At 47.9% G+C, this 27,987-nt stretch overlaps 1 protein-coding gene across 1 annotated transcript in view; it reads right to left on the minus strand.

The window, feature by feature from the left end:
* The window catches only part of LOC117746294 (cadherin-24), a 79,931-nt gene extending 52,752 nt beyond the window's left edge, over positions 1 to 27,179 (minus strand). The window contains exons 1-3 of the mRNA XM_034555342.1: positions 26,648 to 27,179; positions 25,644 to 25,741; positions 2,316 to 2,610 (exon numbers count right to left, since the gene is read on the minus strand). Coding sequence (XP_034411233.1) covers positions 2,316 to 2,610; positions 25,644 to 25,741; positions 26,648 to 27,179 — 925 coding nt within the window. The remainder of the gene's footprint in view (positions 1 to 2,315; positions 2,611 to 25,643; positions 25,742 to 26,647) is intronic.
* Positions 27,180 to 27,987: the final 808 nt, after the last annotated feature.

The following is a 27,987-nucleotide window of genomic DNA, read 5'->3' on the forward strand; positions in this document are numbered from 1 at the left end:
TCATGTCGGATCTGGAGACGACCCAATGGACCCATATTGACCACAACCTTGGTATTAGAAAGTTTTAATTATAGACACCTCCCTGCACTCGTTTGGCCATGTATGCTGCGTATTGTGATATCGGGACAACCCTCGCATAGATCACATCTCTCATAGCGAGACGCTGATAGCACGTTTTGAATTTGAGTTGATCCTGTAAATAATGTCGATTTAAAAAAGAACATTTGAATAACTCTATTAATCGCATTCCTCGTGTTTTATATCTATTTTGTGACACATGGGAGCACTCGTACGGATCGCTGTTGTCGGCGTGAACGCGGGCGACACGCGGCGGCAATTAAAAAGCAATAACTTTGGAGAGCAGTCAATCAAAAGGCAGGAATCCTTTTCATCCGCTGCAGTAAGCTCCGAGATGGAGTATTCTGACTCAATCTTATAGTTGTAAATAAAATCTCCCTCGCTCGGCTACCTGTGTATTGAACTAGTGCAGTGCAGCAGGTTTTCCCCGCCACACAATACCCATTTGATGAGGGCTAATAAGGTTGTGAACATAAACGGAAATAGATTGCGACCCTAGCAGGCAGTAATGTTACATCAGTGCAGCTGTGGAGCGGCAGCTGTCAAAGCCTAATATTGACATTGTGTTTCAGATATTACTTCACGCCACACTCAAAGAGCTTTTTCTATAATAACTGTTCATATTGCAGTTCATCTAAAGGAGGTCCTGTAAAATGGTGAGTCAATTACGGCTGTCGTTTAGCAGTCGATCATTTATATTTTTTGCACTTTTCACATTCTTCTATCTGTGAGGGACGTTTTTATTTGTGCTTTACAGACTGCTTATGTAACGCTGTTGAATGGGAATGAGTGGAATGGGATAGAAATAGTGAGCAGCGTTGTCTCGCCGTGGTCAAGGGGGGACAGCAGTGGTACTTTATTCTGATTAATCAGCAACCCAATAAAAGGCCTACAGCCTTCGCTTGTGAACAGAATGGGACCTCAAAAACCCGCTCAATCAAGATAAGTTCTTACCCCGGCCAATACGATGATTTTCTTTATGGTTTTGCGCTCTCGATCGCAGCGGAGAGCGGAACAGAGAGAGACGACATAAAGAAATGTACGCGGGGGACAACTTTTGATCCGTCAGCCAAATGAGCAACCTCTCCAAATCCAGGACCGCAATTGTGATACCTCATGTTCCGCTTTGCGCAAGGTTACCTGGTCAAAGCCTAATAACGGGGGGCCTCCGTGTTGTCATCTGGTCCAAAGATTAAGCGTAATCACCTTTCTATCTGGAGTGAGAAATGGAACTGCTCACATGCCGTCTGGGTGGCAGATGGCGTTGCGTTAGCAATTTATTCATGTAATGCAACAAATTGTGTTTCTGTGGACGACTGAGCGGGTCGGATCACAGCCGAAGGTTCAGATGATCGTATTAGGGGACAGCTTCGGGCAGCTTTGCCTGTCGACAAAACTAGTTTACGTACAAGAATTCAATTCAGGACACAGGTATTACAAAACGATCTGGAGCATGTGTTCTCTGCTATGGAGCCCCAAAGGGCTCAGTACTAATAGGTTAATATGTATGAATAGTAATAAATAATAGGTATGAAATACATTTGTAGATTTTTAGTCGTCAAGTCATTGTTATAAAATGGTATAGGGTGCTGCAGGGTAAATGCATTTCTTTTTAAGCCAACAGGAAGTTAGCGTCGCACTGGTTCCCTCCCCAGAAGGCCAATGCTATCTTTCAATTCTGGAAAACTAGTTATTCAGCCACTTGTTAACAAGCGCCTTGTTTAAGACACCTAAAAGCTTCACGATGCCAACGCTCTGAACAGAAGATCGTGGGGCGACTGTGGGTCAGTGGTTAGCATATCTGTCTTTCAATCAGGGGGTTGGCAGTTCAATCCCCGCCCTAGTCGATGTGTCCTTGAGCAAGACACTAAACCCTGCATTGCTCCCCGTAGCTGTCTCTACGGTGTATAATGTAACATGTAAAGTGTCTTTGATTATCTTAAAAAGAGCTATATAAATTGAATGGATTATTATTATTACCGATGAACTGATGACCAGAGATGACCCGACACTGGTGACAATCCACTGCCATGTAAAGTGGCATTACGACAGAAAAGTGCTAATGAAATAAATAAAAAAAAGACCAATTTAAGTCAACATAAAAAATAAAAATAAAGAATGAATTAATACATCACATTAGTTTTCACAAGAATGAATTGAGTTTTAAATCAAAGTTGAATTCATGAAATTAATTTTTCCAGTTTTTGATTTATTTATATTGACTATAACCCACGTACCTATATTTGCCATCTCAGGCACGGTGGCGATGTAGGGGCCTTCGTCAAAGATGGGCGGGTTGTCGTTGATGTCCTGCACCCGGATGATGAACTGTGACGAGGGCTCCAGGGCGCGGTCCGTCTGCCTGTCGGTGGACGTGGCGATGAGACGGTACTCGTCCTTCTCCTCCCGGTCCAGTGGCTTGGTGACGTGGATGTTACCGGTCTTCTCGTCTATCACGAAGACCGAGCCGGCCCCCTCGCCCCGCAGGACGTATTTGGTGCGTCCATCGTTCCTGTCCATGTCGGTGTGGAGCTAGGTGAGAGAGGGGCAAAAACAGTGGTAAAGATGTGATGGGGAGGGGTGGGGGGGACAAAGGGTGGGAGAGAAAGACAAGAATAAACACCAGTTAAAAAATGAAATGAAGTTTGTTTTTTTCGAGACAGGCACTGAAAACAAAACCAGCAGATTATCCTCGGCATGCCTCCAGGATATAATAAATTTAAACAGAGGAAGACAAAAGAAATATGCACAAAGCCTCTCCCTCTCTCTCTCTCTCTCTCTCTCTCTCTCTCTCTCACACACTTATTCCCACCGTGCTGTGTCTCCTCTCCCCCGCTCCAGCAGTATGAGCAGTTATGAACCAACTCCTTGATCACCAGTGATATCCAGAACACATACTCTACCCACTCGCTCTTAAAGCCTCCATTCACTTCCCAGGCAGCTGTGGACGGCAAGAGCTTACTAGTCCGCTCGCGCGCATGCCGTGCCCCGGCTATTTAATGAAAGCACCAAATTAAAGGAATAATGAACAGCGGGACAATCAATTATTCCCTGCCTAATAGGTGTGTATGAGGGATGGCGGAGGGGTGCATGGGATGGGGACATGCTGTATCGATCACAGCCTTGTGTTGGGCTTTATTGGATCAGCGCCTGGCGGGATGGCAGGGCAGCGGAGCGACCAGGGCCCTCTCATGCGGGGAGAGGTAATATCGGGGAAGGCTCCACACTGGCCTCCATCCCCGACGAGAGAGACACGCCAGCGGGATGCGCCCGGCACATCAAGATTCAATCTCATTACCCCGCACCTACGTGGATCGAATAGCAACTGTGACCGGGGGGGGAAAAAAAGAAGAAGAAAAAAAAAAGAAGGGAGTGCTAAATCAGCCGCCGCTCGCAAGAAGGTGTGACATTGTGACTTTAGATGGGGTGGGGGTAGGGGGGTGTGTGGGGGGGAGAAGAGCAGAAGAGGGTTGGGTGGATTACCTCAGGAGGGCATTGTTGCATGGCAACAGCTAAGCACATCTGCTAAAACGAAATGAGAATGGATGCTGTGAATCGAAATTTTCATTTACTTTGAGGATTGCCATTTTTCAAGGGTTAGAAGGGAGAAGGGGGGGAGGGGAATGGCACTGATACGCCGGCTTCCCGGGGGGTAAACGATGAGTACGGGTGTTGACGGAGGTTGTTTATAGCGAGGAAAGCAATCATAAGTTCAGACTGCCGGGAAGTCGGAAAAAAAGCATGTGAACAATTTGGCACCAAGTCAGAAGTTAAACGAGGCTTCACCTTCAAAGTATCCCTTTATTTCGACAGCAGTGGGGAATCTGAAAGCCCTCCAACCAACATGGAGGGTGTTGTGTGGGAGCTGTTGTGCACTTAGGAAACTAGTAAACAACCTTGTGTTGTTCTCAGGTAATGTCTTTAACTTTAACCCGAGGGGGTTAGCTTTGACTAACATGTCCGTGCTAGCTCGGTTTCTGCAGGTAGCCGGAGGAGCTATTTAGGCCAGAGCCAGAGTGACCGTGCGATGCGTCGACTGAAACCTTTGACTGACGATATCAAAACTCCCACGCTGCGCAAGCTTTACAGTTACAGCCGGGGCCATCGGCAACAAATGGTGGCGAAAGAATTAATCTAAACATCCACAGAAACTTCCTAAATCACTCCTGGAGAAGCGCAACTGTGTGTGCGCGCGCGCGCGTGTGCGTGTTCCGACAGTAGAGCGTGAGCTCAGCTGAGGAAACATTGTATTTAACCATTCTGGTATAACACACTGAGCACACAGCCATAGTGGACTGAATTATGATGCAGAGGTGCTTTGAACATTTTCCCTTGACATTTTTACATTGTATTTTTGTCCAGTGTGCAGACTCCCTGAGACAGGTTTTGAGCAGCGAATCAACTTTTCTCAATATAGACTTGTGATGGCAACAGCAGCATCTCAGTTTATTTTTGCTCCCTATTTCTTTTTGCCGATTTACAATGGCTGCCAGTTCAAACACTCTTGTCATTAGGTGTATTTTTTATTTTATTTTTCCCAGCAGACATTTTGACTTGTGATAGCAGGAAAAGCACAGTTGTAAATACTAACGATGGCTCATTCCTTCGCATGTCAAAATTTATTTTTATGAAAAAAAGGCCGGGTCCAGCAGCTGCAGCCGGCTGCACATGACGTATATCACATGATCAGCTGCTCACTATATAGTCACCTGCCCACAAACACCAGTACTCATGGAGCCTCTGCTATTGAACTCCACACACGTGTTCCTGCATATTCAGTATGTTTTGGACATTAAAGTCAGGGTTGGTAAGCTTCTTTAAAAAAAAAGTTTTTAAATCTTTGTTGATATTCTCATTACATCCTGACAACAATCGATGAATCAGATGAATAAGTTCCTGTCTACCTACCACCCTGTCAACCTACCTTCCTGTCTACCTACCACCCTGTCTACCTACCACCCTGTCTACCTACCTTCCTGTCTACCTACCACCCTGTCTACCTACCTTCCTGTCTACCTACAACCCTGTCAACCTACCTTCCTGTCTACCTACCTTCCTGTCGACCTACCTTCCTGTCTACCTACCTTCCTGTCTACCTACCACCCTGTCTACCTACCTTCCTGTCTACCTACCACCCTGTCTACCTACCTTCCTGTCTACCTACCACCCTGTCTACCTACCTTCCTGTCTACCTACCTTCCTGTCTACCTACCACCCTGTCTACCTACCACCCTGTCTACCTACCTTCCTGTCTACCTACCACCCTGTCTACCTACCACCCTGTCTACCTACCTTCCTGTCTACCTACAACCCTGTCAACCTACCTTCCTGTCTACCTACCTTCCTGTCGACCTACCTTCCTGTCTACCTACCTTCCTGTCTACCTACCACCCTGTCTACCTACCTTCCTGTCTACCTACCACCCTGTCTACCTACCTTCCTGTCTACCTACCTTCCTGTCTACCTACCACCCTGTCTACCTACCACCCTGTCTACCTACCTTCCTGTCTACCTACAACCCTGTCAACCTACCTTCCTGTCTACCTACCTTCCTGTCTACCTACCTTCCTGTCTACCTACCTTCCTGTCGACCTACCTTCCTGTCTACCTACCTTCCTGTCTACCTACCACCCTGTCTACCTACCTTCCTGTCTACCTACCTTCCTGTCTACCTACCACCCTGTCTACCTACCTTCCTGTCTACCTACCTTCCTGTCTACCTACCTTCCTGTCTACCTACCACCCTGTCTACCTACCACCCTGTCTACCTACCTTCCTGTCTACCTACCTTCCTGTCTACCTACCACCCTGTCTACCTACCTTCCTGTCTACCTACCTTCCCATCTACTTACCTTCCCATGCTCTTGTTGCTCCACACCTAGCTAACTTATCAGTTATCACTCATTTTGAGATGTTTGCGGTCAAAATGATAATTTTGGGGTGGAGTGGCTTTGGGGGCAGGCCTGAAGGGACGGGCTGTCAGTCTTGGCGACTTTCTCACCAGACTTAGCGGCTTTTGGAGCTTGTGTTGGCTACTTTCTTTGAAAAGGAGTTTGCAAAACACTGAGCTGGATTCGGTACTCTTGCTAGTTACTAAAGATTACAAACCCTATCTTTAACTATGTAAACCTCTTTTTTTACCTACTGTTAGTTAGAGCACCTACCAGAACTGTGCCAAGGCACAAGGCTATTTGTGATGCAACTAAGCCCTAAAAATTCAAATCCAGTCTATCTATATTCTATCAAAGACAGACTGATGCACCATTCATAGTGAAGTAAGTAAACAAATGACAAACCAGGCAGACGGAGTGGTGCGAAGACAAACTGCTCAATGCCTCCATTTTCACTTTATTTTCTAAATGACGTGAAGAGGAAATGGATAATGAGTGCTGGGCAGAGTAAAACTGTGTGAGCTTGAACGCCTGAGAGCATCGTACTACCAATAATGGGCCAATAGTGTCTCGGCAACATGCGGGTAAGCACTTAAGTCATTTTATACCATCATAATCACATTGGCCTGCTTTGTTTGTTTGTTTGCCACCTGTGTAGGTTGGCAGTGTTTTGCTACTGAATCAAGTGTCTACCGCTGCAGCCCGGGTCACACGGGTTCACTGAAAAGTACTTCACTTGAGCCTATGCTGAGTTTAGACACGGTCTCATCCTCCATCTTCTTAGGGAAGCAACTGGGGCCAATTGGCCAAAACACCCGGACGGTCGGGACCACCATGGGAGCCCGGTTCCCTCACTCTTCTTAACGAAGAGCCATAAACAATCAAAGTCTTAACGGCCCTGCAGCTTAACGAGGGGACTTAACGAGCTTCTTAATGAAGCCCCGGCCATCATTACCACAGTGAGCGGTGGCCGGCACTGATTGAAAGCACAGCTCGGAGTCATTCTGGGCCAGGGGAGCCCAGCCGAAGAAAACCATATCCATTTAATGCTGACCTCTCAACCTTATCGGGTTCCTCCAGGATTAATAGGAAAGTATAATAAGGGAAACGCACTTCACCAGATATGATGGCTGAGGATGCTGTGTAGCTGCAGAATATCTTTCAGCAGCCTGTCAGTGTGCAAGAATACCAAAACTATATTATACAGTAACAACAACTAGATGTCACCATATTTCACATCTGCTTAACTTGAATAATATTACATCTCATAACCCCCCCGCATTTCATATCCCGCTGATATGCCATCAAATATATTAAGAGTCAAACAATATGAAGCCACTGGCCACAAAAGCAAAATTTACCGATGTGTCACCTCTGCTTGGAGAGTGATTTCAGTATGATAAGCTGCCATTTCCTTTTTGCCTGGTGCCAGTTGTGTATGCAACACCCAGCCTCCCCAGACTCCTAAATCTCTTCAATTACTTATATTATCATAAGGTAATATGCTTATACTCATATACTCAATTTCACATTTTTGCAATAGCCATAAATCATGAAGGCAGCAGGAAAAGTACTCTCTGCCAACCTCTAAATCATTTAAATAACTAATACCCCATATACACAATTTCACATTTCTGCTGCACAATAAATCATTAAAAAAAAACTGGAAAATGTGGGGTTTTTCCACAGTCGTGCATTAGCCTAATGAATGTGGATGTCTTCCCCCACAAATCCAGCAAGTGTGTGTGTGTGTGTGTGTGTGTGTGTGTGTGTGTGTGTGTGTGTGTGTGGTCGCTGTGCTTGCATGAGGCTGAAAAAGGGAGTCGAGATTACAGGAGCAGGAAAAATTACAAACGCTTGAAAGTCGACTGCCGGCTCACTTGAAACGCAGATCGGGGCGCAACAGCAGCAGTGGCGCGGGCGGGCCTGCAGGCAGGTGCGAGTATATCCCCCAATCTCCTCCGCAATAGGTGGAAGGGAAGCCATTCATCGTCTGTGTGGCGACTTCAAAAGAAGCAGCACTTTAGGACAGCCACGAGCCCCACCGGCCGGGAAAATGCGGGGGCGGTGGTATCGCCGCGGGCCGGGACCGAGCCAGCTCTTTCATATCAGCCAGGAGGTGTCAAGCAGAGCGGAGGTGTGGGTGGAGGGGTGGGGGAGAGGGTCAGCCAATTGATTTGGAGCAGGCCCACTGATTCAGAGAGGTGTCGGGAGGCCGATCAGGGGAAACGGCAGCAAATATTTAATTTGGGACAGGGCCCAAAAGAGTTCAGAGAGACCGTTTGAAATCAAACCGTGCCTCGTGGCCAGTATCATTAGTTGTGCTTGAGGGTATGAGCAAGTGTTATGTATGTGTGTGCATGTGTGTCTTATACGATACGTGACCATTTTAACAACAGTCCTTCCCAGTGTGTGAGTGTGTGTGTGTGTTTGTGTGTGTGTGTGTGTGTGTGGTGGCCACTAGCTTTAAAGAAAGAGGTGTAATGACTCTGAGTCTCTTTCTGCCCTGGCTGGACCTCCACTTGGAACAGTCATTGCACAAGGAGTGGACAAGGAGCCAAGGTATGTCTAAGAATCTGTGTTTCCGTGTGTGTGTGTGTGTGTGTGTGTGTGTGTGTGTGTGTGTGTGTGTGTGTGTGTGTGTGTGTGTGTGTGTGTGTGTGTGTGTGTGTGGCTGTGAGTGCGAGCATCGGCGCCTAACCTGGAGAGAGAAGAAAGAGTTGAGACCAGGCCAGGGAGTGTGGTTGCGGTTAATAGAGCAGAGTGCAAAGTCGAGGCCAACATCTACACGGCGACCAGTAATTAAAGTCAACAACTCTCTGGGCTGGCTGAGATCAGATGTATTCTCTATCTCTCTATCTATCTCTCTCTCTCTCTCTCTCTCTCTTCTTCCCATCTGTAGAAGCAATGGATCCCCATCTGGGCCTCAGGAAAGAGAGAGAGAGAGAGAGAGAGAGAGAGAGAGATTTTTTTTTTGATTTTTGAAAAAACCTTTATTCACACATTCATAATTTTACATTTGTGTGTTTTTTTCTTTTTTCAAAAAATCACAGGTTTTGTTAAAAAATAAATAAATCATCTGATAAAAAACTCCGCAAACACCAGCTCCTCTTCCACAACAGAACAAACAAGGTTTTTAAAACACCAACGTCGTTTAAAAGCATCCAAGTCCCCAATGTGTTTATAAAACCGGAACTCCAGCCAGAGTCTGGCTCTGATGTTGCAGAGCCACACTGCCCCGGCCTCCTGCCCCTCCCTGTTCTCCACTCGCTTTTTCCTTGTTAAATAAATGGCCATTTTGGCTTCCCCAGAAAGGTAGTTGAGGAGCTGCCACTTTTCCTTTTCTGCTTTTTTGTAGGCAGCTCCCATGATAAAAACCCTCTCAGTAAAAACCACATTAAAAAGACTAAAAACCAATGTTAAAAGAGTGAAGAAACCTGAAAGTCTCTTGCACTCAGTAAAAACATGGTAGATAGTCTCTCGAAGGTCACAGAAGGGGCACCGGCTCAGGACAGCGGGATTAATAACGGAGATAAAAGCATTGCAGGCGACAGCACCGTGTAAAATCCTCCACTGGAGGTCGGCCGTTCGTTTCTTGAGGGGAGGTTTATATAAAATCCTCCACTGTGGGCCAGGTCCGCAATGTCCAAGTCTCTCTGACCACACAGTGGGAGGCCTGTTGCACAGTCCGGACCTGTTGGTGCTCTTGACACAATTAAAATACACTGTCTTTTTGTCCGCTTTGTGTAATGTCATTGCTTCTGGACACGTCGTCGCAAGCAGGGGGCCGGTGAGTTCCCCCAGCACCGGGCTCAGGGAGATCTCGGGGAAAGGGTCTGCAGGGTCCGGCTCGACTTGTCCTCGGCTGTAGTCCATGAGGAGGCTCCTCTCCTTCCCGGTCAGCCTCTGTCCCCACAGCTCCAGGAGCCTCCTCGCCACCCGGACGGAATGCAGACCCAGCAGAGCGCCCAGGGCCGGGGGGTCGCTCAGCGTCGGCCCCACTGCATCCACTAGCTGCTGCAGGCACAGGGTCCGCGACCTCAGCAGCGCCCCCGTCAGTCCAGGGGTGACGCTGCTGCTGATGTCCAGCTTGGCCCTGTGAATCAATGGTTCTCTCAGCAACCAGTACAGAGAGTTAGACTGTGGGCATCTTTCACGAGTAAAAAGGGCCCACGACTTAAAAACACCCTGATAAAACGGAGGCAGCCCACTTAACTTTAAAATGCTAGAATCCATTAAAAACAGAGCAGTATCCAGCCCCAGGTTGTTAGCACGTCTGAGGATGCAGCTGGCCACATCTCGCCACACTAAAACCTCCGGACTAGTCAGGTATTTTTTAACAAACTGAATTCTAAAAGTGGCTGTCCGGCTGGCCAGGTGGACCAGGCCCTGTCCCCCCTCCTCTCTGGCTAAAAACAGCACCCCTTGTGGCACCCAGTGTAGACCCTCCCAAAAAAAATCCACCATTTTTTTTTGTATGTTGGCTAGAAAGCCCGAGGGAGGGTCTAGGCATGTTAGGCGGTGCCACAGCTGGGATGCGATAAGATTATTTAAAACCAGTGCTCTACCTTTAAAAGACATCTGAGGGAGCAGCCACTTCCACTTGGAAAGTTTTCCCTCGATCTTTTCTGTGACGCCCTCCCAATTCTTTTGGACCACATTTTCTTGTCCAAGATATATCCCAAGATATTTAAAACCGTCCTTCCTCCACACTAGTTTCTGGGGAAGGACTGGGAGGCCGCCACACCATTCACCGACAGCGAGGGCCTCACTTTTCTTCCAGTTCACCCTCGCTGCCGATGTCCTGCTAAAACCCTCTACAATGTTAGTTAAAAGGTCTGCATCCCTCTGGTCCTTAATAAAAACAACAATATCGTCGGCATAAGCCGATAAAATCATTTTCTCATTAAAACCAGGTAAAACCAGTCCTTGTAGGCTAGAGCGTATCTTGATAAGGAGGGGCTCCAGGGAGAGTGCATAGAGCATCCCGGACAGAGCACAACCCTGCCGGACCCCTCTACCCACTCTAAAAGGAGCACACAGACTGCCGTTTATCTTCAGCACACTCTCAACCTCATTGTACAACACCTTGATCTTAGCTATGAAGCCAGCGCTGAACCCAAACTTCCCCAGGACTTTCCAGAGGAAGCTGTGTTCAACGCGGTCAAAAGCCTTTTCCTGATCTAGAGAAATCAGACCAGTGTTAATACCCAACGAGCTGGAGACCTCCAAAACATCCCGAATGAGGTAGACATTGTCTACCATGGACCTGCCGGGTACACAATAGGTCTGGTCCCGATGGATGACCTGCTCCATAGCTTCCCTCAGCCTGGAGGCGAAGACTTTGGACAGAAGCTTGTAATCCACACACAGCAGAGACACAGGACGCCAGTTTCCGATGTCCTGCAGGTTTCCTTTTTTTGGCAGGAGTGTTATCACTGCTCTCCGGCAGGACATCGGCATGGAACCAGAGGCCAGACTCTCATTAAAAACATCTAGTATGTCCCCAGCAAGTATCTCCCAGTATGCTTTATAAAACTCGGCAGGGAGGCCATCAAGGCCGGGAGCACGCCGTCCCTGCATGCCCTGCAAGGCAGCCTTCAGCTCCTGCAGGCTTATGGGCCTGCTGAGCTCCTCATTGGTCTCCTCAGAGACCTGAGGCAGCTCCCCACAGAACCTCTGCATTAAAGACTTCTCCTCCCTGTACTCACTGGTATACAGGGAGGAGTAAAAGTCCACCGCTCGCCTCCTGATCTGGCTTGGTTCCACAACTGGCTGCCCTGCGTCTCCTAACAGTGAGTGGATTACCCTCCTCTGCCCACTCTTCCCCTCCAGGCCAAAGAAGAAGCTAGAGGGAGTGTCCATCTCCGCGATGGTCTGGAATCGGGACCTGACCAGTGCACCCTGAACTTTAACGTCTAACAAGTCGGCCAAAGCCACCTTTTTTCCTTTGAGGACTTCAATATGTCCTCGATCTCCTGTGGACTCACTTAAACTCTCTAGGTCCACTATATCAGTCTCCAGGTCCTTCATAGATCTGGTGATGTCTCGGGTGACGTTGAAAGTATGCTGCTGACAAAGAAGCCTAATCTCAATCTTACCACGGTCCCACCACTGCCTAAGACTACTAAAATCACTCTTCCTCAGCCTAAAAACATCCCAGAAATAAATAAGAACCTCTCTAAATTTTTTATCAAAAGTTAAAGTTGAATTAAAATGCCAATACGCGCTCTTGGGTAAAATGTTTCTAATAAAAACATAACATAAAAGCAAAGAATGATCAGTAAAACCGGCAGGAACAATACTGCACATTTTAAAAATATTAAAATGGTGCTTAAAAACATAAATACGGTCTAACCTGGCTGAGGAGATCCTCCCCTCCCTAAAGTGGGACCATGTGTACTGTCGGCAGTCGGCATGCATCCTTCTCCACACATCCACCAGGCCATGAGAATGGACCAGCCTCCTCAGAACCTGCTGTGAAGCTGGATGTGGCTCTGTGTGGTTACGGTCCTTTAAATCATCTTCCGTACAGTTAAAATCCCCCCCAAGAATAAAAAATCCTCCGAGGCACAGCCATTTAAAACATCATTAACTTTTTGTAAAAACAGCTTCCTCTCTGCACCGGTTGCTGGAGCATACACATTGATAAAAACAACAGTAAAAAGGTCGAACCGTGCTTTAACTAAAAACAACCTCCCCTCGATGATGTGTTTGACCTCCAGTGAGACCGGGATAAAAGACCTGGAGAAGAGGAAGCCCACTCCTCCACTGAGGTTTGTGTGGTGACTCAGGAGGACTTCCCCTTCCCACTCCCTCCTCCAGTCGGCCTCGTTGGTGCTGTCGCTGTGGGTCTCTTGTAGGAAGAGAACATCAATACCTTTCATCTTTTTAAATTCATAAATAGATGTTCTCTTCCTAACATCCCTGGCTCCATTAACATTTAAAGTTCCGACTCTGAAAGTATCCATTAAAAGAAAAATGTTTAAAACACAAACAAAAAACAATAAATTAATTAAAACACACATTGGAGCTTTCGGCATCACCCTCATCCATCATTTCCTTTATTTTTGTGGCAATTTTTCTTAATCTAAAACCCTCCTGGTCAGTGAAGCCGGACTCCTCCTTCCGGCTCATGTGGTGTCTGGCTGAGGTATAAAATAAATTTAGGTTAGGAAAGAAGTCAACAACGTTGACTCCTTTCCTGCCTTTTGTCCTTTGTAAAAAAATCCTAATTTTCTCTGCCGTGTACATTTTTTGTTGCTGACTTCTAGTTAAAACCGCAGGAGCATTGCTGCTGTCAGACACCTCCTCGTCACTGCTGTCTGACCTCTGCCCCCGACCCGTCTCCTTGGCTTCCCCCACCTTGCTGGCCTTGGTGCCACTGCCTGCCTTCTGGGCCCGCTTCTTCCTTTTTGAGGCAACTTTAAACTCCCCAACTTCCATCTCCGCTTCTTCCACCTGCTCAGCCCACCCACCTACACTTACCTCCTCCGCCTCTACTTCCCCACCAACCTGCTGTGCTACCTCCACGGGCTTCTCCCCAGCACCATTACCCCCCATTTCCTTTTCCTCTCCTCCATCCTCACCATTTCCCACCTTAACCAAAGCCTCCCCCCTGCTGCTCTGGACACCCTCACCATCATTACCACCACCACCATTATTACAACCATCACCCTCACCACCACCATTATTACCACCACCATTATTACAACCATCACCCTCACCACCACCATTATTCCCACCATCACCCTCACTCACCTCACTCACACCACTCAGCTCAGGCACAGCAGCATCCACCCTGCGCCGCGGAGCCGGAACAGGCCGCCCAGACGCCGCAGCCGCACCCGCGCCCCCGACCGGAGACGCGAGCGCCGCCGCAGCCGCACCCGCACCCGCACCCCCGACCGGAGACGCGAGCGCCGCCGCAGCCGCGCCCCCGACCGGAGACGCGATCGCCGCCGCAGCCGCGCCCCCGGCCGGAGACGCGATCGCCGCCGCAGCCGCGCCCCCGGCCGGAGACGCGATCGCCGCCGCAGCCGCACCCCAGGCAGGAGACGGCCGGCGCGGAGCGCCGGTCGGGCCCGCCGCGGCCCCGACCGGGCCAGGCGGAGCCGGGTCACCGCGCTTCGGACAGGCTCTCGCGGTGTGCCCCTCCTCACCGCAACTAAAACATTTCATCACCGACGATGTCGCATAAATCTCGTAGTCAAAATCATCTACTTTCACCCTGAAGCGGAGGTTGAGGTCCTCGTTCCGGTTGTTAAGTATCATATACAAGTATCTACGGTGGGACACTACGTGCTTCAGCAACTGATCTTTACACCCAGACAAGATCTTCCTGATCGGGGAAACCACCTTCCCGTGTCTGGAGAGCTCTCTGCTGAGGAACTCGTCGGTGATGAACGGAGGGACATTAGATACAAGGACTCTAGTAGCCGGTTGCACTAACGGAAACACCTGGACAAACAAATCGTTCACCGTGAGGCCCGCCTCCACCACACGGTTCACCTTCTCCACCTGGTCCAGGAAGATGACCACGGCGCCGTTCATGCGCGCGGCCGACTTAATGCTGCTGTGCCCGACCTTCGCCCCCACAGCCATCCCGATGTCCTCCACGCTGCACGAGAAAGCGGCCGCGATCTTAATGCCGTGCTTCCTCGTGAGGTGGGACAACGTGTCTCCATTTACCATGGCGTCTGACGCCGACCGGCGAGACACCGGCAGGAGGAAACAAACACCCAAAGAAAAACCACAAACTACCCCAAAAATACACAACCAACAACCCAAACTACGGTGAAACCCAACCAATAAACCAAATGAAAATAAAGTACATAACTACGGGAAAAAAACAATTCGAAAAAAAGATCTGCTCACTCAGAAAACGCTCACTCACACACGCTCACACACGCAAACTCCCAGCATGCACCGAGAGAGAGAGAGAGAGAGAGAGAGAGAGAGAGAGAGAGAGAGACATATCCGAACACAAGCGAGTGTGTGCCGGTATTATAGGCCCCTGCGATGGCTCTCAAGTTCAACGGTGGGATTAACTGCGGCGGTGCAGTTGGCATTCAAGAGGTGATGTTAAATGACTGGGGTTGGGAAAGAAAGAGCCTTTATGTATTAATATTTTCTTTTCTTACCTAAAAGAAACACAGCTTAACCATTATTTAATTATCTCTCGAGGCGTATATATATATATATATATATATATATATATATATATATACATGTTTTTTTTTATGTTTCTCGTGGGTCATCAGTGATGATTGAGAGGGAATACTTTTGTGTCAGTCTCAGTGTCATTTTTCAGAAAGATCCTTCACAGTACACTTTTAACTGAATGACACACTCATTACTTATCACTGGATATGCTCACAATCAGTTGAATTGTTTCATCGGAACCAATTCAACACTGTAATTATATTGTTCCTGTAATTGCTAGAAAATTACGTGGTTATTTCCAGGAAATTTCTTATTCAGAAATTACACACCCATAAACAACTGCGTTACAAAATTAGCCTTTGCTACCCATATTTAGGAATGAATATCTGTCAGTGCGCTTCAGTCGCCGCCGACTCTCTGTAATTGCGCGTGGCCATATGAGCGCTGATCTTTGTGACTTCGACTTCGTTTTTGCAATGAGGCTCATTTGCATGACGAGGGTGCAATTTTGCACCAAACGCGTGCATATTACATCATTTGAAGACGTGCAAACGCCACGGAAACGCAGAGAAGCTATTAGCCCGGTAGCGCGGTTAGCGGGCCATTTCACACGTAGCGGGGGCTTTCCGGAATTGCACTTCGTCTCTGTGTCGTATATTTGTGCAGGTTAAAACCGCCCTCACTGTGTCTGCCGTAGCCAGCGCAATGAGAGATTTATAACCAACATAACCCCATTGTCTTATTTACATCGTAATCTTTATATACACACTTGCAGTATCATATTATCATAACGGGTAGAAATCTCGCCCAAACTATGAGAATAAGACCCGGGCTCCCCTTCAACTCAAATTAATTCACCACAATTCCAGCAAAGATGATTGTCGCGGTGTGCAAACCCTCCCTAAAACAAACCATTAAAACCACATAAAACAACCACAAAACAACAGAACCACCAAAAAAGCATGCAAATTGTGTTTCTCACAGGTGTGACACACACGAGCGCGCATGCAAATGTTCTCTCTCTACTCGGACTGCTCGCCTCTCCTCCCTAATCAATTCACGCACACGTAACAAACAAAAAAAAAACGCCTTCCAAATTATGCAGAAGCACTCGATTGTGAGCCTCCTCACAGAAACCGGAGCCAGCCTCCGAAGGGCACTTGTGACTTCAGAAGACAGACCTTTATACTGCGACAGGTTTCAAATCCCGTCTGATCTTTCAATCAAACCGCGCGAGCGTGTGTGTGTGTGTGTGTGTGTGTGCGTGCGTGCGTGCGTGTGTGTGTGTGTGTAGTGTGGGGGGGGATTCCCTTTTGTTCTGCGCCCACAGTAAAATGTCAGGCGGTATTGAAAACAGTCTCCTGTCGCTGCCTGTCTGTTCGTCTTACTTATTGTTTAGCATCGATCGGCCATCGATCCAGCACGGGAGTTTGGTTAGCGCCGATCGCTGCCTCTTTAATTCGGTTGCGGTGTGGACATGTTGCCCTGTTCGTCCCGTTTGATCTAATTCAGTCTGTCTCTGGAGGGCGTGCTGGGTGGCCTTCACTTCAACACACAAAGTCCCTCTCTGTCACACACACACACACATACACACACACACACGTCCTAATAGAACATTCATTATTCATCATTATTAGACTTTTCCTTTCGCACCATGAGCTGTTCGATGCATCTCTCCACTGTTTCCTTTCCTCCGCAATACATTATTCAGGGCAAAACTGTGCTTTTAGCCTCAGAGTATGCAAATCCCGCTTTTGATTATCATAATCAGCTGATGTATTAGAGGGAGTGTGTGCGCCTGTGTGTGTTTTGGCGGCTAGTCCGGGCGAATGTTTTTGTGTTTTATTGCTTCAGTGCTCCACTCTGGTGGCGTATACTTCAAATCACATTTTTAGCCAAAGGAGACAAGCTCGGAAAAGGCCACTGGAGGCTTAACTCATTGCTGTACATTTAAAGGGCAAATCGCCCACATATATGCCACCGCGTGCCACTGCCAAGAGGAATGGCAGCCAAAAGTGTGTGTGTGTGTGTGCGTGTGTGTGTGCGTGTGCGTGTGCGTGTGCGTGCGTGTGTGCATGCGTGCAAAGGACAAAGAGCAACGTGCGATCATGTTTGCACTGTTTATCTTTTTCATTATTTTGCTATTGGTATCGGGTTTTTTGGAAGAGGGGGTACGACTGCTTACAGGTCTTTTTGCCAGAAAGACTATGATACCATATAGGATAAAATAGGCATTACAAATATTATATTTTGTAATATATTGTTATGGAAAAGACAGTGTTGAAAAGATGTCTGTGGAGTCCATGGACAGTGTATACGTTATGCTTTATTAATGCTGTGTGTCACCATAGTTTAATTATCTCAGCTTGCCTCACAGGATGCATTTAAATATTAACACCTTTGTGGCTGCATCTGTCAGCAAGTTGAAGAGAAGATCCCCTCCTTATGCTCCCACCTTCCTCCTCCTCCTCCCCCCCCCCCCCCCCCCCCCCCACACACACACACACACACACCTTCCCCCATCCGACGCCACCTTTCACCTATTCCGCCCTGACCTCTGACCTTTACCCTTGACCTGACGTTGCCATGCGCCCCCTCCTCTCTCTGGCCTCGTCCCTCTCTCGGTGGCATCCACCACCCACGCCAGCTGTTGGCCAAACAGTTTCCACACAGAAAAGTGTTCAAGGGCATCAAGTAATTGATGTTTTTGTAAGAACGCTATAAATGCTGCTCTAATATTTTATGTTTACAAAGATTGAGATAACTCCGTTCTACGGAGTGTTTCAGTGTCTTCCTGCTCATTATTTAGCTTTCACAGTGTTGCTGTTTGGTTCACCCTCGTAGTGTTTATCATTGTTTCCAGCCTCAGCAAGCCGCTGTTTTCAACAAGAAAGCTCTCATAAACCCTCTGAATGATGCCGACGGACGGACGAGACGCATATTCTGCTCAGGAGTGGAGACCAAAAACCATGTTCTTCGTAACAAACATAATTCAGCTTTTTTTTTTTTTTTTCTAAGAAAACGTTTTTAACATGGCAACCAATGTTTTACAAGGAATAAAGTTGCCATGATCTAAATAAAGTAAATGAAATATTTCTAGCTAAATGTCAATGACCGACATTGCCTTTCTGTTAGCTAACAAACGTATTTCCGTTAGCTAACAAAGCTAGACAAAGACGGTGAACACAGTATTACTGCTAAACCTGAGCATGTTTTCATTTTTACCTGAAAGAAGCTTTGGACCTCAACTCCTATCCATCTTAGAATGTGGTTTTCTTTAACACTGCATTGCTGTAGACACAAGCAGGTTCAACGGATTTCAATAGCTTGTTTACTTTTTGTTCAGCTGTACAGTATGTCTATGTCTTTATCGTCCTGTAAATGTGGTATCTGCTCAATTCATAAATGAACTCAATGAATTCTTTGGGTTTTGGCCAAAAACATGTTCTTACTAAATTGTAATCGGTTCAGGATGTTTGTGCCAGATGTCATGAAATTCCCTCCTGGCATTTCTGAGATATTGCGTACATGACCATTGGACGGACATCCCAAAAACACAATGCTTCATCATCAAAATCATGTTGCTTTGTTGCCATATTTATATTTCCAACTTTGATGCCTTTGATGCTGCAATCCAGTCCAAGAAAACTAAAGCTCAGAAGCTTACCCAACCACCTAATTAACCAGCTCTCATGTTAACTAACATGGGAGCACTCCACACTAATTAAAGCCAGTATTCATATTTTCATTTAATACTTTGATGATTTGTTAGAAAACCCTGACATACCACAACGTTCATCCACTGGAAGTATTTATAAGCTTACGTTCAGATCAGAGTGAGCAACAGTGCAGATGAACCGATCAGATCGGATGATTAGCTGCACGTATGTGCTCCACTCTGGCTGCGACTTGTGTCACCATTGTTCTCTCTCCTCCTGACATGTGACATTCCCTCATCTTCAGCCTCCTCTGCCCTCCTCTGCCCTCCTCTCTCACCCTGCCCTTCGCACCCTGACTCATGGCCTCCTTCAGGGCCACGGGGAGTAGTGGAGTGCACGGTCTGGGCCAATGCATAAATATTAGCTCAAGGTCAAAGAGCCATGCGGGGCCATGCATAATGATGAATTTGACTGCTGCGCACGCGGCCTCTTTACTTCACATGTTCCCCGTTACATATTACTGCACCCTTGTGTCTCACCATTGACACGGCTAACCTTGAAGAGTTAAAGCCCAATAGGCTTTTTTGGAAAAAGAACACCTAAAATAACATAACCAAAATGAGTCAGAAATAGCTTAACCAGAAGGGTTATATGCATATTTCTGGTCTCCTTTCGAAGGCAAGAAGCTGAACAAGAAGAATCCATTATCCAATCCAAATTTCAAAAGCAATATCCCATGATAATGATGCAACTAAATATCTTCCACTAGTCTTTAGTACAACTAGGACTGTAAATGTGACATAAATACACTAAACATCCCGTAAAGCCATGTTACAAATACCATAAATCTCCTCAAAAACACTGAAATAGAAAGGAATACATTGGATATTGATCAATATTCATACATGACTGAAGGGCTCCACGCTCTATGAGGTATGAACAGATTGCCTCAACTAGCTGAAGTCCACCTTACTTGAGTGAGATGGCTGCTGTCTCCTCCCCCGGGCTCACGGTGACTTCCCAGCAGCCCCATCATCTAAACGCTTGACATTACTCGTTTCCAGCGGTAACAAACATGTTATTGGAGACTGAAGAGGAAATGATCCAGGATCTTTTGAACACAATTTGCTCCTGTATTTACGCATACGTTGAAAATATAACCTGCAGGTTATATTTTTAAATGACTGTAATAAGACGTAGTTTGGACAACATACAGTTGGTTTTCTGCAAAAAAGACACTGCTGCCGAGTTTATCAAATGCATTTTCTGTCATGCATTTTCTGTCATGTGACATATAGTCATATAATATTGGAGGAGAGAACATCTCTAGATTCATAAATGGCAATAACAGGTAAGAGGACAACTATGTATTTTTGATTTGGGGCTGAACTGTAATTTGAAGTCGCACACACACTAACCCAAGCTCAGGGTTATCTACGTTTTTATATTAAGTTGAAAATGATGTAGATGTATTTGAAGCAGTTCATATACTCTCAGAGATAAAATACTGCCATTCTCACATCCGGGAGCACGATGCTTTAAATTCGGATGCTCGCTTTGCTGATTTGTTCGACATTATCCGGAGATGAAACGCGGGCTGTAAAGAGAGAGGGGAGATTGAAAGCAAAGAAGAGAAAGGCAGGCTGTGTTTCCTTTGAATTCCATCTTTAATAGACTCCACAGTATCTCCTCTTTTCTCCCTCTTCTTTTCTCCTTCGTATAGCCTTGTTCCCTCAGTCATCCCATCTATTCTTTTCTCCACGTGATCCTGCACCCAGCACAGAGACACAGATTTGAAAGCGGCCTCCGCGGGGTCTCGCAATAGAAATGGTATTTAACCGCTCCCTCCCTCCGTCCTGTCGCTCTCTCTCTCTCTCTCTCCCCCTGCTCTCTTGCGCTTCCGTGTTAACCCGGCCCCGGCCCCCTCGCCGATGCCACGGTTATCCCTGCTGCCTCTTTTCATAACCATCTCTTTCTCTCACCGGTCTGTGCTTCTGCGGCTCGCCTCAGGCCTCGTTTCTGGAGCCGAGAGGTCGGCTCCAGAAACGTGTGTGATCTCCGTCTCCTTCCCCTCTCTGTATCCTCTCTCCCCCCACCCCCCATCTCTTTTTTCTTAAACTGCCTTACACGTTCCTCCCCCTCCGCCAGTTGTACGCTATTAACCTTTCCTCACTTTGCACCACTCTCACTTTCTTTTCCCCCGGCCGCTCTGTGTATCCACATGCCACAACCGCTGCCCTTAGAATGTCGTACATCCCCCTTTCTTTCTTTCTTTCCTCACCTCTCGCTGCACTCTCTCCAGGTTCAACCCCATTGTTCCGCATCATCCCTTCTTTGCCCTGGACGGTAATCTCGCTCTCTCCTGTCTTGTTATCTCCCCCTCTCTTTCCTCCCTCCGACGCTGTAGTCACTCTCTAATTGCTGTCTCACCCCTGCTGTGCACGAACCCGGAGGCTAAATGATGTCTACGGGGAGTAAGAGTGGAAGCACGGGAAAACACAGAGCTGCTCGCAGTGAGATGTGTTTTTTTTTTCTTCTTTCTTATCATTATTGATGAGTTCCTTGTCAGGAGGTGTGTGTTTACAGTTGCTGGCCCTCCTATTGGTACCAGCTCACACTCTTCTTGTTTTTATATTTCGCCTCTAAGCTCTCTCTCCTCTCTCTCTCTCTCTCTCTCTCTCCAGTTTCATAAAGGATCCCTTTTATCTGACTGGTGTTATTTATGACTTTGAAGCAGGCCTTACAAGCTTTCGATCTTTTGTGATGTGCTCGTGTCACAAATATGATTTTGGAGTTCACAAGAAGTTGTGTGTTTATGTGTGAGCCTCTGATCGTCTCAGGGGAGGTGGGAAATAAAAGTAGCAATACTACTGTGTGAACATATTCGGGAAAGTTTCTGAGGTGAGAGCTAAAGGTATGAGGACGGCCACCGATTGCACATGTTGCCTGCTAATAATTAAACAGCTGTCAGTTGATACCTTTCCATGTCTTAATTGTAATACTTAACTAAATGAATAAATAATGCTACACGATTAATCGAAGGCTTCAAATATTCTGATCAGAGCACCCTGAGTTCTGGTTGATTTGGCAAAACCTTGTGGTTACTGGTGTTTAAAAAGGTCTTGGAGGTCACAGGGAAATGCACTTCGAGCAGCGACTCCGTCGGAACTACAACAGAAGGACTACAAACGGGTTCTCCAGCAACGCCGTTTTTTTTTCATAAAGTTGGGGACAGTTGTTGAGTTGAGCAACAGACATGACAAGAGAGGTCGAGATGTCCTGCCTTTTAGTACGAGTCAGGCTCCAATAACACAGGATACCGCATCCCATAATGCAACTCAATGGCCGAAAAAAAACGTCACTAACTCTACGCCCTCCCTTTGTAACGCAGACAGATTATATCAGGATTATTTTCTCAAATTTAAGGGATCTCCTTTAGACCCACAGAATAAATGAGAGCGCTTCCTCACAGGTTAAGAATCATGTGTGAGTAGTAGATGCAGAGTGACCCCTTTCACACTAGTACACACTTTCAGAACTAGTAACTACAGCGTAGAAATGAGTGTGAAATAAGAGGTCAAATATTCCCCTCTGAAACGTGACATGAAATATGAATCATCAAGTAAAAGCACTTAACCTCAACACTGCACGTGAATGAAAGGACTCAGTTGCGTCCCACTAATGACTAAAAGGGGCTCTGCTGTGAGCGAGCATCAAAGAAAACCTGCCACGTGTACGTTGCACCGTCTCCCACACCAGCACTTAAACTTCCTCGGCTCCCTTTTCATCGCGCCGCCGACTTCCTGCGCGCGCTCTTAGCAATATCCTGCGTGCGCACGTTGCAGCCGCAGGGCGGCGCGCGACGGCGCGGGGCGGCAGGGAGCGGTCAATAACGATGTCATTCGCTTTCCAGATGCCTCCGGGCTGGAGCAATCTTTCAACTGCGTTTCGCCGAGCAATTTCCAGCAGTGACTGCGAATGAATGATTCAGCACAATACGGAGAGCTAAGTATCGGCGTACCTTGGGAACCGGGCGGCATTGGAGTTTCATTACCGACCCACAGCGACGTCAGCATGTCTATATGTATGTAGCGCCACAATGTTAATTGTGTAATACGGGTCGTATTTTCACAAACTATAAATTATGTATGTTTGTGCCGATGTTCATGATATGCTAATGATGACCATCGGTCCGTTTCCTGTTGTACCGGCGAATTTACATGACGCGCGTTCGCCCACGTGCCAGGTATCACTGTGCATGTGTCACGTTGCCTCCCCACGCGAGGTGTTAGGGAGTTTGGATTTCAAGAGGAGAGGAAGAGAGGAGGAAAAGCTCAATCAGAAAGTGGTGGTTTTCTTCTTCTTTTTTCCTTTTTTCCCCACTTCCTAATCCAGCTCTGCTGAGGCGCCTTTTCTCCTCGAGAAGAAGAATCTGTGTTTCTCTTTTCACATTGGCCTCTGCAATCACTTGAAACCCCTTACGGACCATGTGACAGCATCAATTAAATTCACAATTATCACGGGGCGAGGACACTTCAGCGTGAGAAAATATGGTAACATGGCATCATCTGTGAGTGAACATGTTTCACGCGTGTGTGTAGGAGAGAGAGAGAGAGAGAGAGAGAGAGAGAGAGAGAGAGAGAGTTTTTCCATGCCCTTTTTAGGACATCTGAAAAGAAGATACTTCGGGTAAACAAAAATGTAGATCTTTGATGGTATCGACAGATTGCAAAGGCCACTCCAACGACCTCGAGATCGGACAGCTGGCGACTCATTGGCTCCTTTAGTTTCAATACCAGCAGTTTTTCTTTCTTTTTTATTGCGCTTCCAACACAAGTGCTTCTAAATATCCGTGCAAATATGAGACTGTTGTGTGTCACTGCGTCCACATAGTGGGCCCACATCCCTTTAGCAGCAGCGCCTTTGTCTCATCATTGACATCACAGATTAAGGGCCTTGGCTCTTGTTTCTGGCTTCGGTAGAGATTGATCCAGACTTAACTGTCCCGAGATCACAGGAAAGAGAAAAAAGAAGAAGAAAGAAAAGAAAACCGAGCATGAATCGGTGTCAGGGGGCGTTTTTTTTTAATTTTATTTTTTTTTAAATCGAGGTCACAAATAAACACCGCGATCGCACCTTCAGATGTGGATGGTTTTGTGTGACTTGAGTGTGGTGCGCGCAGGACGCGGTACAGCCTGACCGAGGCAGAAGACACGTGTTGTGAGTCACAGGCGAGAGCGTTTGCAGCTGAATTGAGCCGGAATTTGGACCACGTTGGATCTGGCAGGTGGAGCCGCTGCGGCCAGTACAGTCCATTTCTTCACGCTCTCCAATGCTCTCTCTCTCTCTCTCTCTCTCTCTCTCCATTTAGGCACAATCAGGTCCCTGAAAAAAAAACAAACAGGCAGCGTGTCCGCATTGATCTCTCTACCTATAGCCACTGCTGCGTCGGAGCCCGAGCGGGGAGATTAAAAATTCATAAGCGTATTAAGATCTATAAGAGCATTATTCATGTGTGCCGTCACTGTCTGATACAGTAGGGTACTAATCACGCACATCTCGGGCACCAGCGCACGCACACACTAACACACACACACACATACAACAGTCACAATAGCGGTCTGGGTGTACTCCAAGTGTCAGCACTATCATATGGGCATGTGTGTGGCCTGGCGGTGTCCCTCCTTGAGTGCCATACAATGAGCTGGCACAAATACCTGCTTGACACAGCAGATTGGCACTAATGGCTTTACACAGCGGCGCCATCTGCAACCTGGATCACCGGCTCTTGCTCCTTCATAGCATTCAGCTCAGACCGTCATCAGTCAGAGGCAAAAATAGCTGACTTAAATGTTGGGCCTTTTTTTTGTGTTATCCGACGCACCCCCCCCTTCCATCCCCCCCCCCCCCCCCCCCCCCCCCCCCCCCCCCCCCCCCCACCGCCCAACCCCCCCACCCCCATCTGAGCCGAAGCTCCTTACAACCTGCAGGCTGCAGCAGTCACACGGGGATCATTACTATTCATTTGGTCGGCAAACTGGCCACGCAGCCTTATAAATTAGCTCACCCACCACAGCTGGGTGCTGAGACAAGTCGCCGCATGCTGAGTGACCGAGAGGGCAGCCATTACGGAGCAGGGAGCTGCGAGGCAGCCTTCTGTCCCGGACCACGTGACCACCCTCCGAGCTCGTCTGCTCGCCCGCTTCAAAAGGGAGGAGGGAAGGTGGCGTCGGGGCGCTGGGGGGCGAGACAGGCCCAGTCAATGGTTCTAATAAATTACGGAGCGCAGCAATAGGACTCCCGACCGGTGTCGTGTTGTGCCGGGGGGAGAACGCGATGATAAATCCTGTCAAAGCACGTGTAAATCAGTCTGAACGGAATAGCATTAGCGGACCTTGCAGACCTCTGACCGTGAGGGAGGGGAGCTGACAGGTCTGACCTACAGGGAAATGAGGGAACGCTCGGACGACTCTTGCTTTCTGCCTTGGGGTGAGGATCAATGGTGGAAGGAAAAAAGTAAAGCCATTAATTCTCCTGGATATGTCAATTTCCATTGGTGGGTGCAGATCGGTCGCCCCATGGGCAGAGGGGATTTTGGGCTTCTGTTGCGCCTCAGCAAACCATTGATTCACTGAAGTTTAACTGCTACCTGGAATGCACACACACAAAAAAAATCCTGTGGGCGTGACTGTGGGGTTGAATTATGCTAAGCACCTTTTGTATGAGATGTGTACCCGAGAGAAAGACCTGAGGTTGAATAAGCCATGTAGGAGAAGTGTGTCTTAAATATTCATAAAACAGGTTCACAACCCCTTGTAAATGATACATTAAAGTTGTGTTTTTTCCTTACCCGTCCGATGAGCACGGGCTCAGGCCCGGCGTATTCTTCGATGACAAAGAACTGGTTCCAGATCCAGCTCCTCCTGGTGCGAGAGCGCGGCCCCGTCCCTTCCATGCGATCACGCACCTCCTCCTCTTCCTGCTCCTCCTCTTCCTCCTCCGGCTCGGCCTCCTCGAACACGAGGCCCTTCCCGCTTTCCGGATCGGCGTGGACTTGCATCTCGGCGTCTTTGCCGTCGCGGCTCCACTCGGGAGCGGGGTGGAGCCTCAGGACATGACTGCTGTTGACAGGTCGCTCGTCTTCATCTGCAGGGTACTGAGCTGTGCCGGGTTCTGTTTGAGCAGAGAGAACTGACTCCGTTAATGGGTCTCTATAGGGATCTGCGGCTCCGTTCCCCGGTCCAACTCCCAGGGGTCGCGCTGTCAGCGCAGACGGCGGAGACTCATTTGTTTCAGAGGGAACATGCAGCAGGAGATGTTTTGTCGATGGAAACGGTGCTTCTGTTTGGGTGATCGTTACTTCTCTCTCGGGGCTGAGACTGACCTCGCTGCGAGGTGTTGACAGTAAGCGGACGAGGCGTTTGCTCCTGCTATCGCCATGCTTCCCCAAGTTGCCATGCCCTTTGCTTAAAGCTGGGTCCACTTCACTTAGTGGATTAATACGATTGTCGGCTCCCTGCTCTCGATTGACATCCGGGGTGGTGACTGCGCTGAAATAAGGAAATGCAGTCTGATTATCAAATCCAGAGTGAGTCTGAGTGACAGCCATATCTTGTCTCGGCACTCTCTGAGCCTCCAACTGTCCGTGATTAACGTCAATCAAATCTCTCTTCCTGCTCCGGCTGCCCTTGCTCGGAAAGCTCAGGCTGGGAGCGCTCTGCATTTGGGAATTGACGATCCTAACTAGGTTCTCTTTCGACAGCAGCTTCAGGACCCCGTAGCTGCCGGTGAGGTTCAGCTTTCGGTTTGAATCTATGCCGAATCCCTTACTCGGCACACCTGTGGTGTGGACACTCAAATCGGGTCTGGTCCTGGATCTCGAGCCTGATTTGAACCGGGTTTTGTTGGTGTGCAGATCTGGTTTATGGTGGATCGTGAATGTCTTCTCGGGCCTTCCCGTTCTGGCGGAAGTCTCCGCGTTCTTGGTGTTGTTCTTGACTTTCTTCACCTCCTCCTTGTTACTACCTAAAATGCGCAGAGTCCCTTCTTTTCTACTTATGGAATCGACCTCGCGCTTGGGCTTGAAAGCTTGCCTCTCCTTGTTAGCCGCCGAGGGAGCAGCATGACTCTGCAACATTTTGGACAGAGTGAACGAGCCGGGGTCCCCCGCCTGCTCGTGACTAATCAGGTTCCTAAGAGTCACCACGGGCATTGCGTTGGCGTCCACGCTTGCGTCCCATTGGTCCGCCGCACTGCTCTCCCCTAGCTTCAGCATGTGCGATCCGCCCACTCCTCTCCTCCGTACGATCTTACTGGCCGAGGCAACTCCCGCGAGCCCCTCCCACAGGCACAGGGAAACCAACAGGAGCAGGTTTCTTGTAATCATCTTGTCTTGGGGCGAGATGTCCTAATTTGAGCGAGTTTTGCTGTGAGGCAGGTCTTGTTTTCCGGTTGTCTTCATTCTCTCTCCTGCTTTCCCTCTTTTCATGCCCCGCCTCTCACTCTCTCATTCCGTGCCCTTCACACTGAGCTGGAGGGCAGGTGTCAGTCACTCCTTCTCCCTCTTCTTCTTTTTTTCTTCTTTTCCCTTCACGCTGGCTAATATCTCACCAGGCGTCTCTCTCTGCTGGTTTCTTCCCCACTCCTCTTGCGTGGCGTCTCATTCAGTTTCCCACGGAGGGTTGGACACCCTGAGAATAAAGATAAAGATAATTAAGTTAAAACTGTAATCATTGCAGTGCGTTAATTAAAAGTGTGGCGTAGACGGGCAGGCAGGACAACGCTTTGAGCAGAGCAGCAATCACATTTTCAAAGCGCAGAGGGGCTTTTTGGGCCGGGAACACACATCCATTTATACCTCCATAATGACCCAAGTGTTTTTTCTCACATCTATTAAGATAGACGGCGACAAAGTTATCATCTTACATGGAAAAAGATAGTGTAACACTGTGAGAGAAAACGCTCTGAGCGGCTATTAATGGGAACAACTGTCATGGATTTTCTTTTTTCTTCTGTGGACTGCAGCGCAAACAGGGACAAGCTTGCTTCATATCACTTTGATGACTGATTAATTAGCAGGATTAATATTGTGCTTTGATCAGTCAGAATACCAACACAAGCGTACAAGCTGCAGAAGCACTTTGCAGCACCCGGCACCTTGAGTGGTGTGAAAGGGTCCTCGGCCCTCACGCGCC

The sequence above is a fragment of the Cyclopterus lumpus genome, chromosome 17, assembly GCF_009769545.1.
Source record: "Cyclopterus lumpus isolate fCycLum1 chromosome 17, fCycLum1.pri, whole genome shotgun sequence".
Taxonomy (NCBI): domain Eukaryota; kingdom Metazoa; phylum Chordata; class Actinopteri; order Perciformes; family Cyclopteridae; genus Cyclopterus; species Cyclopterus lumpus.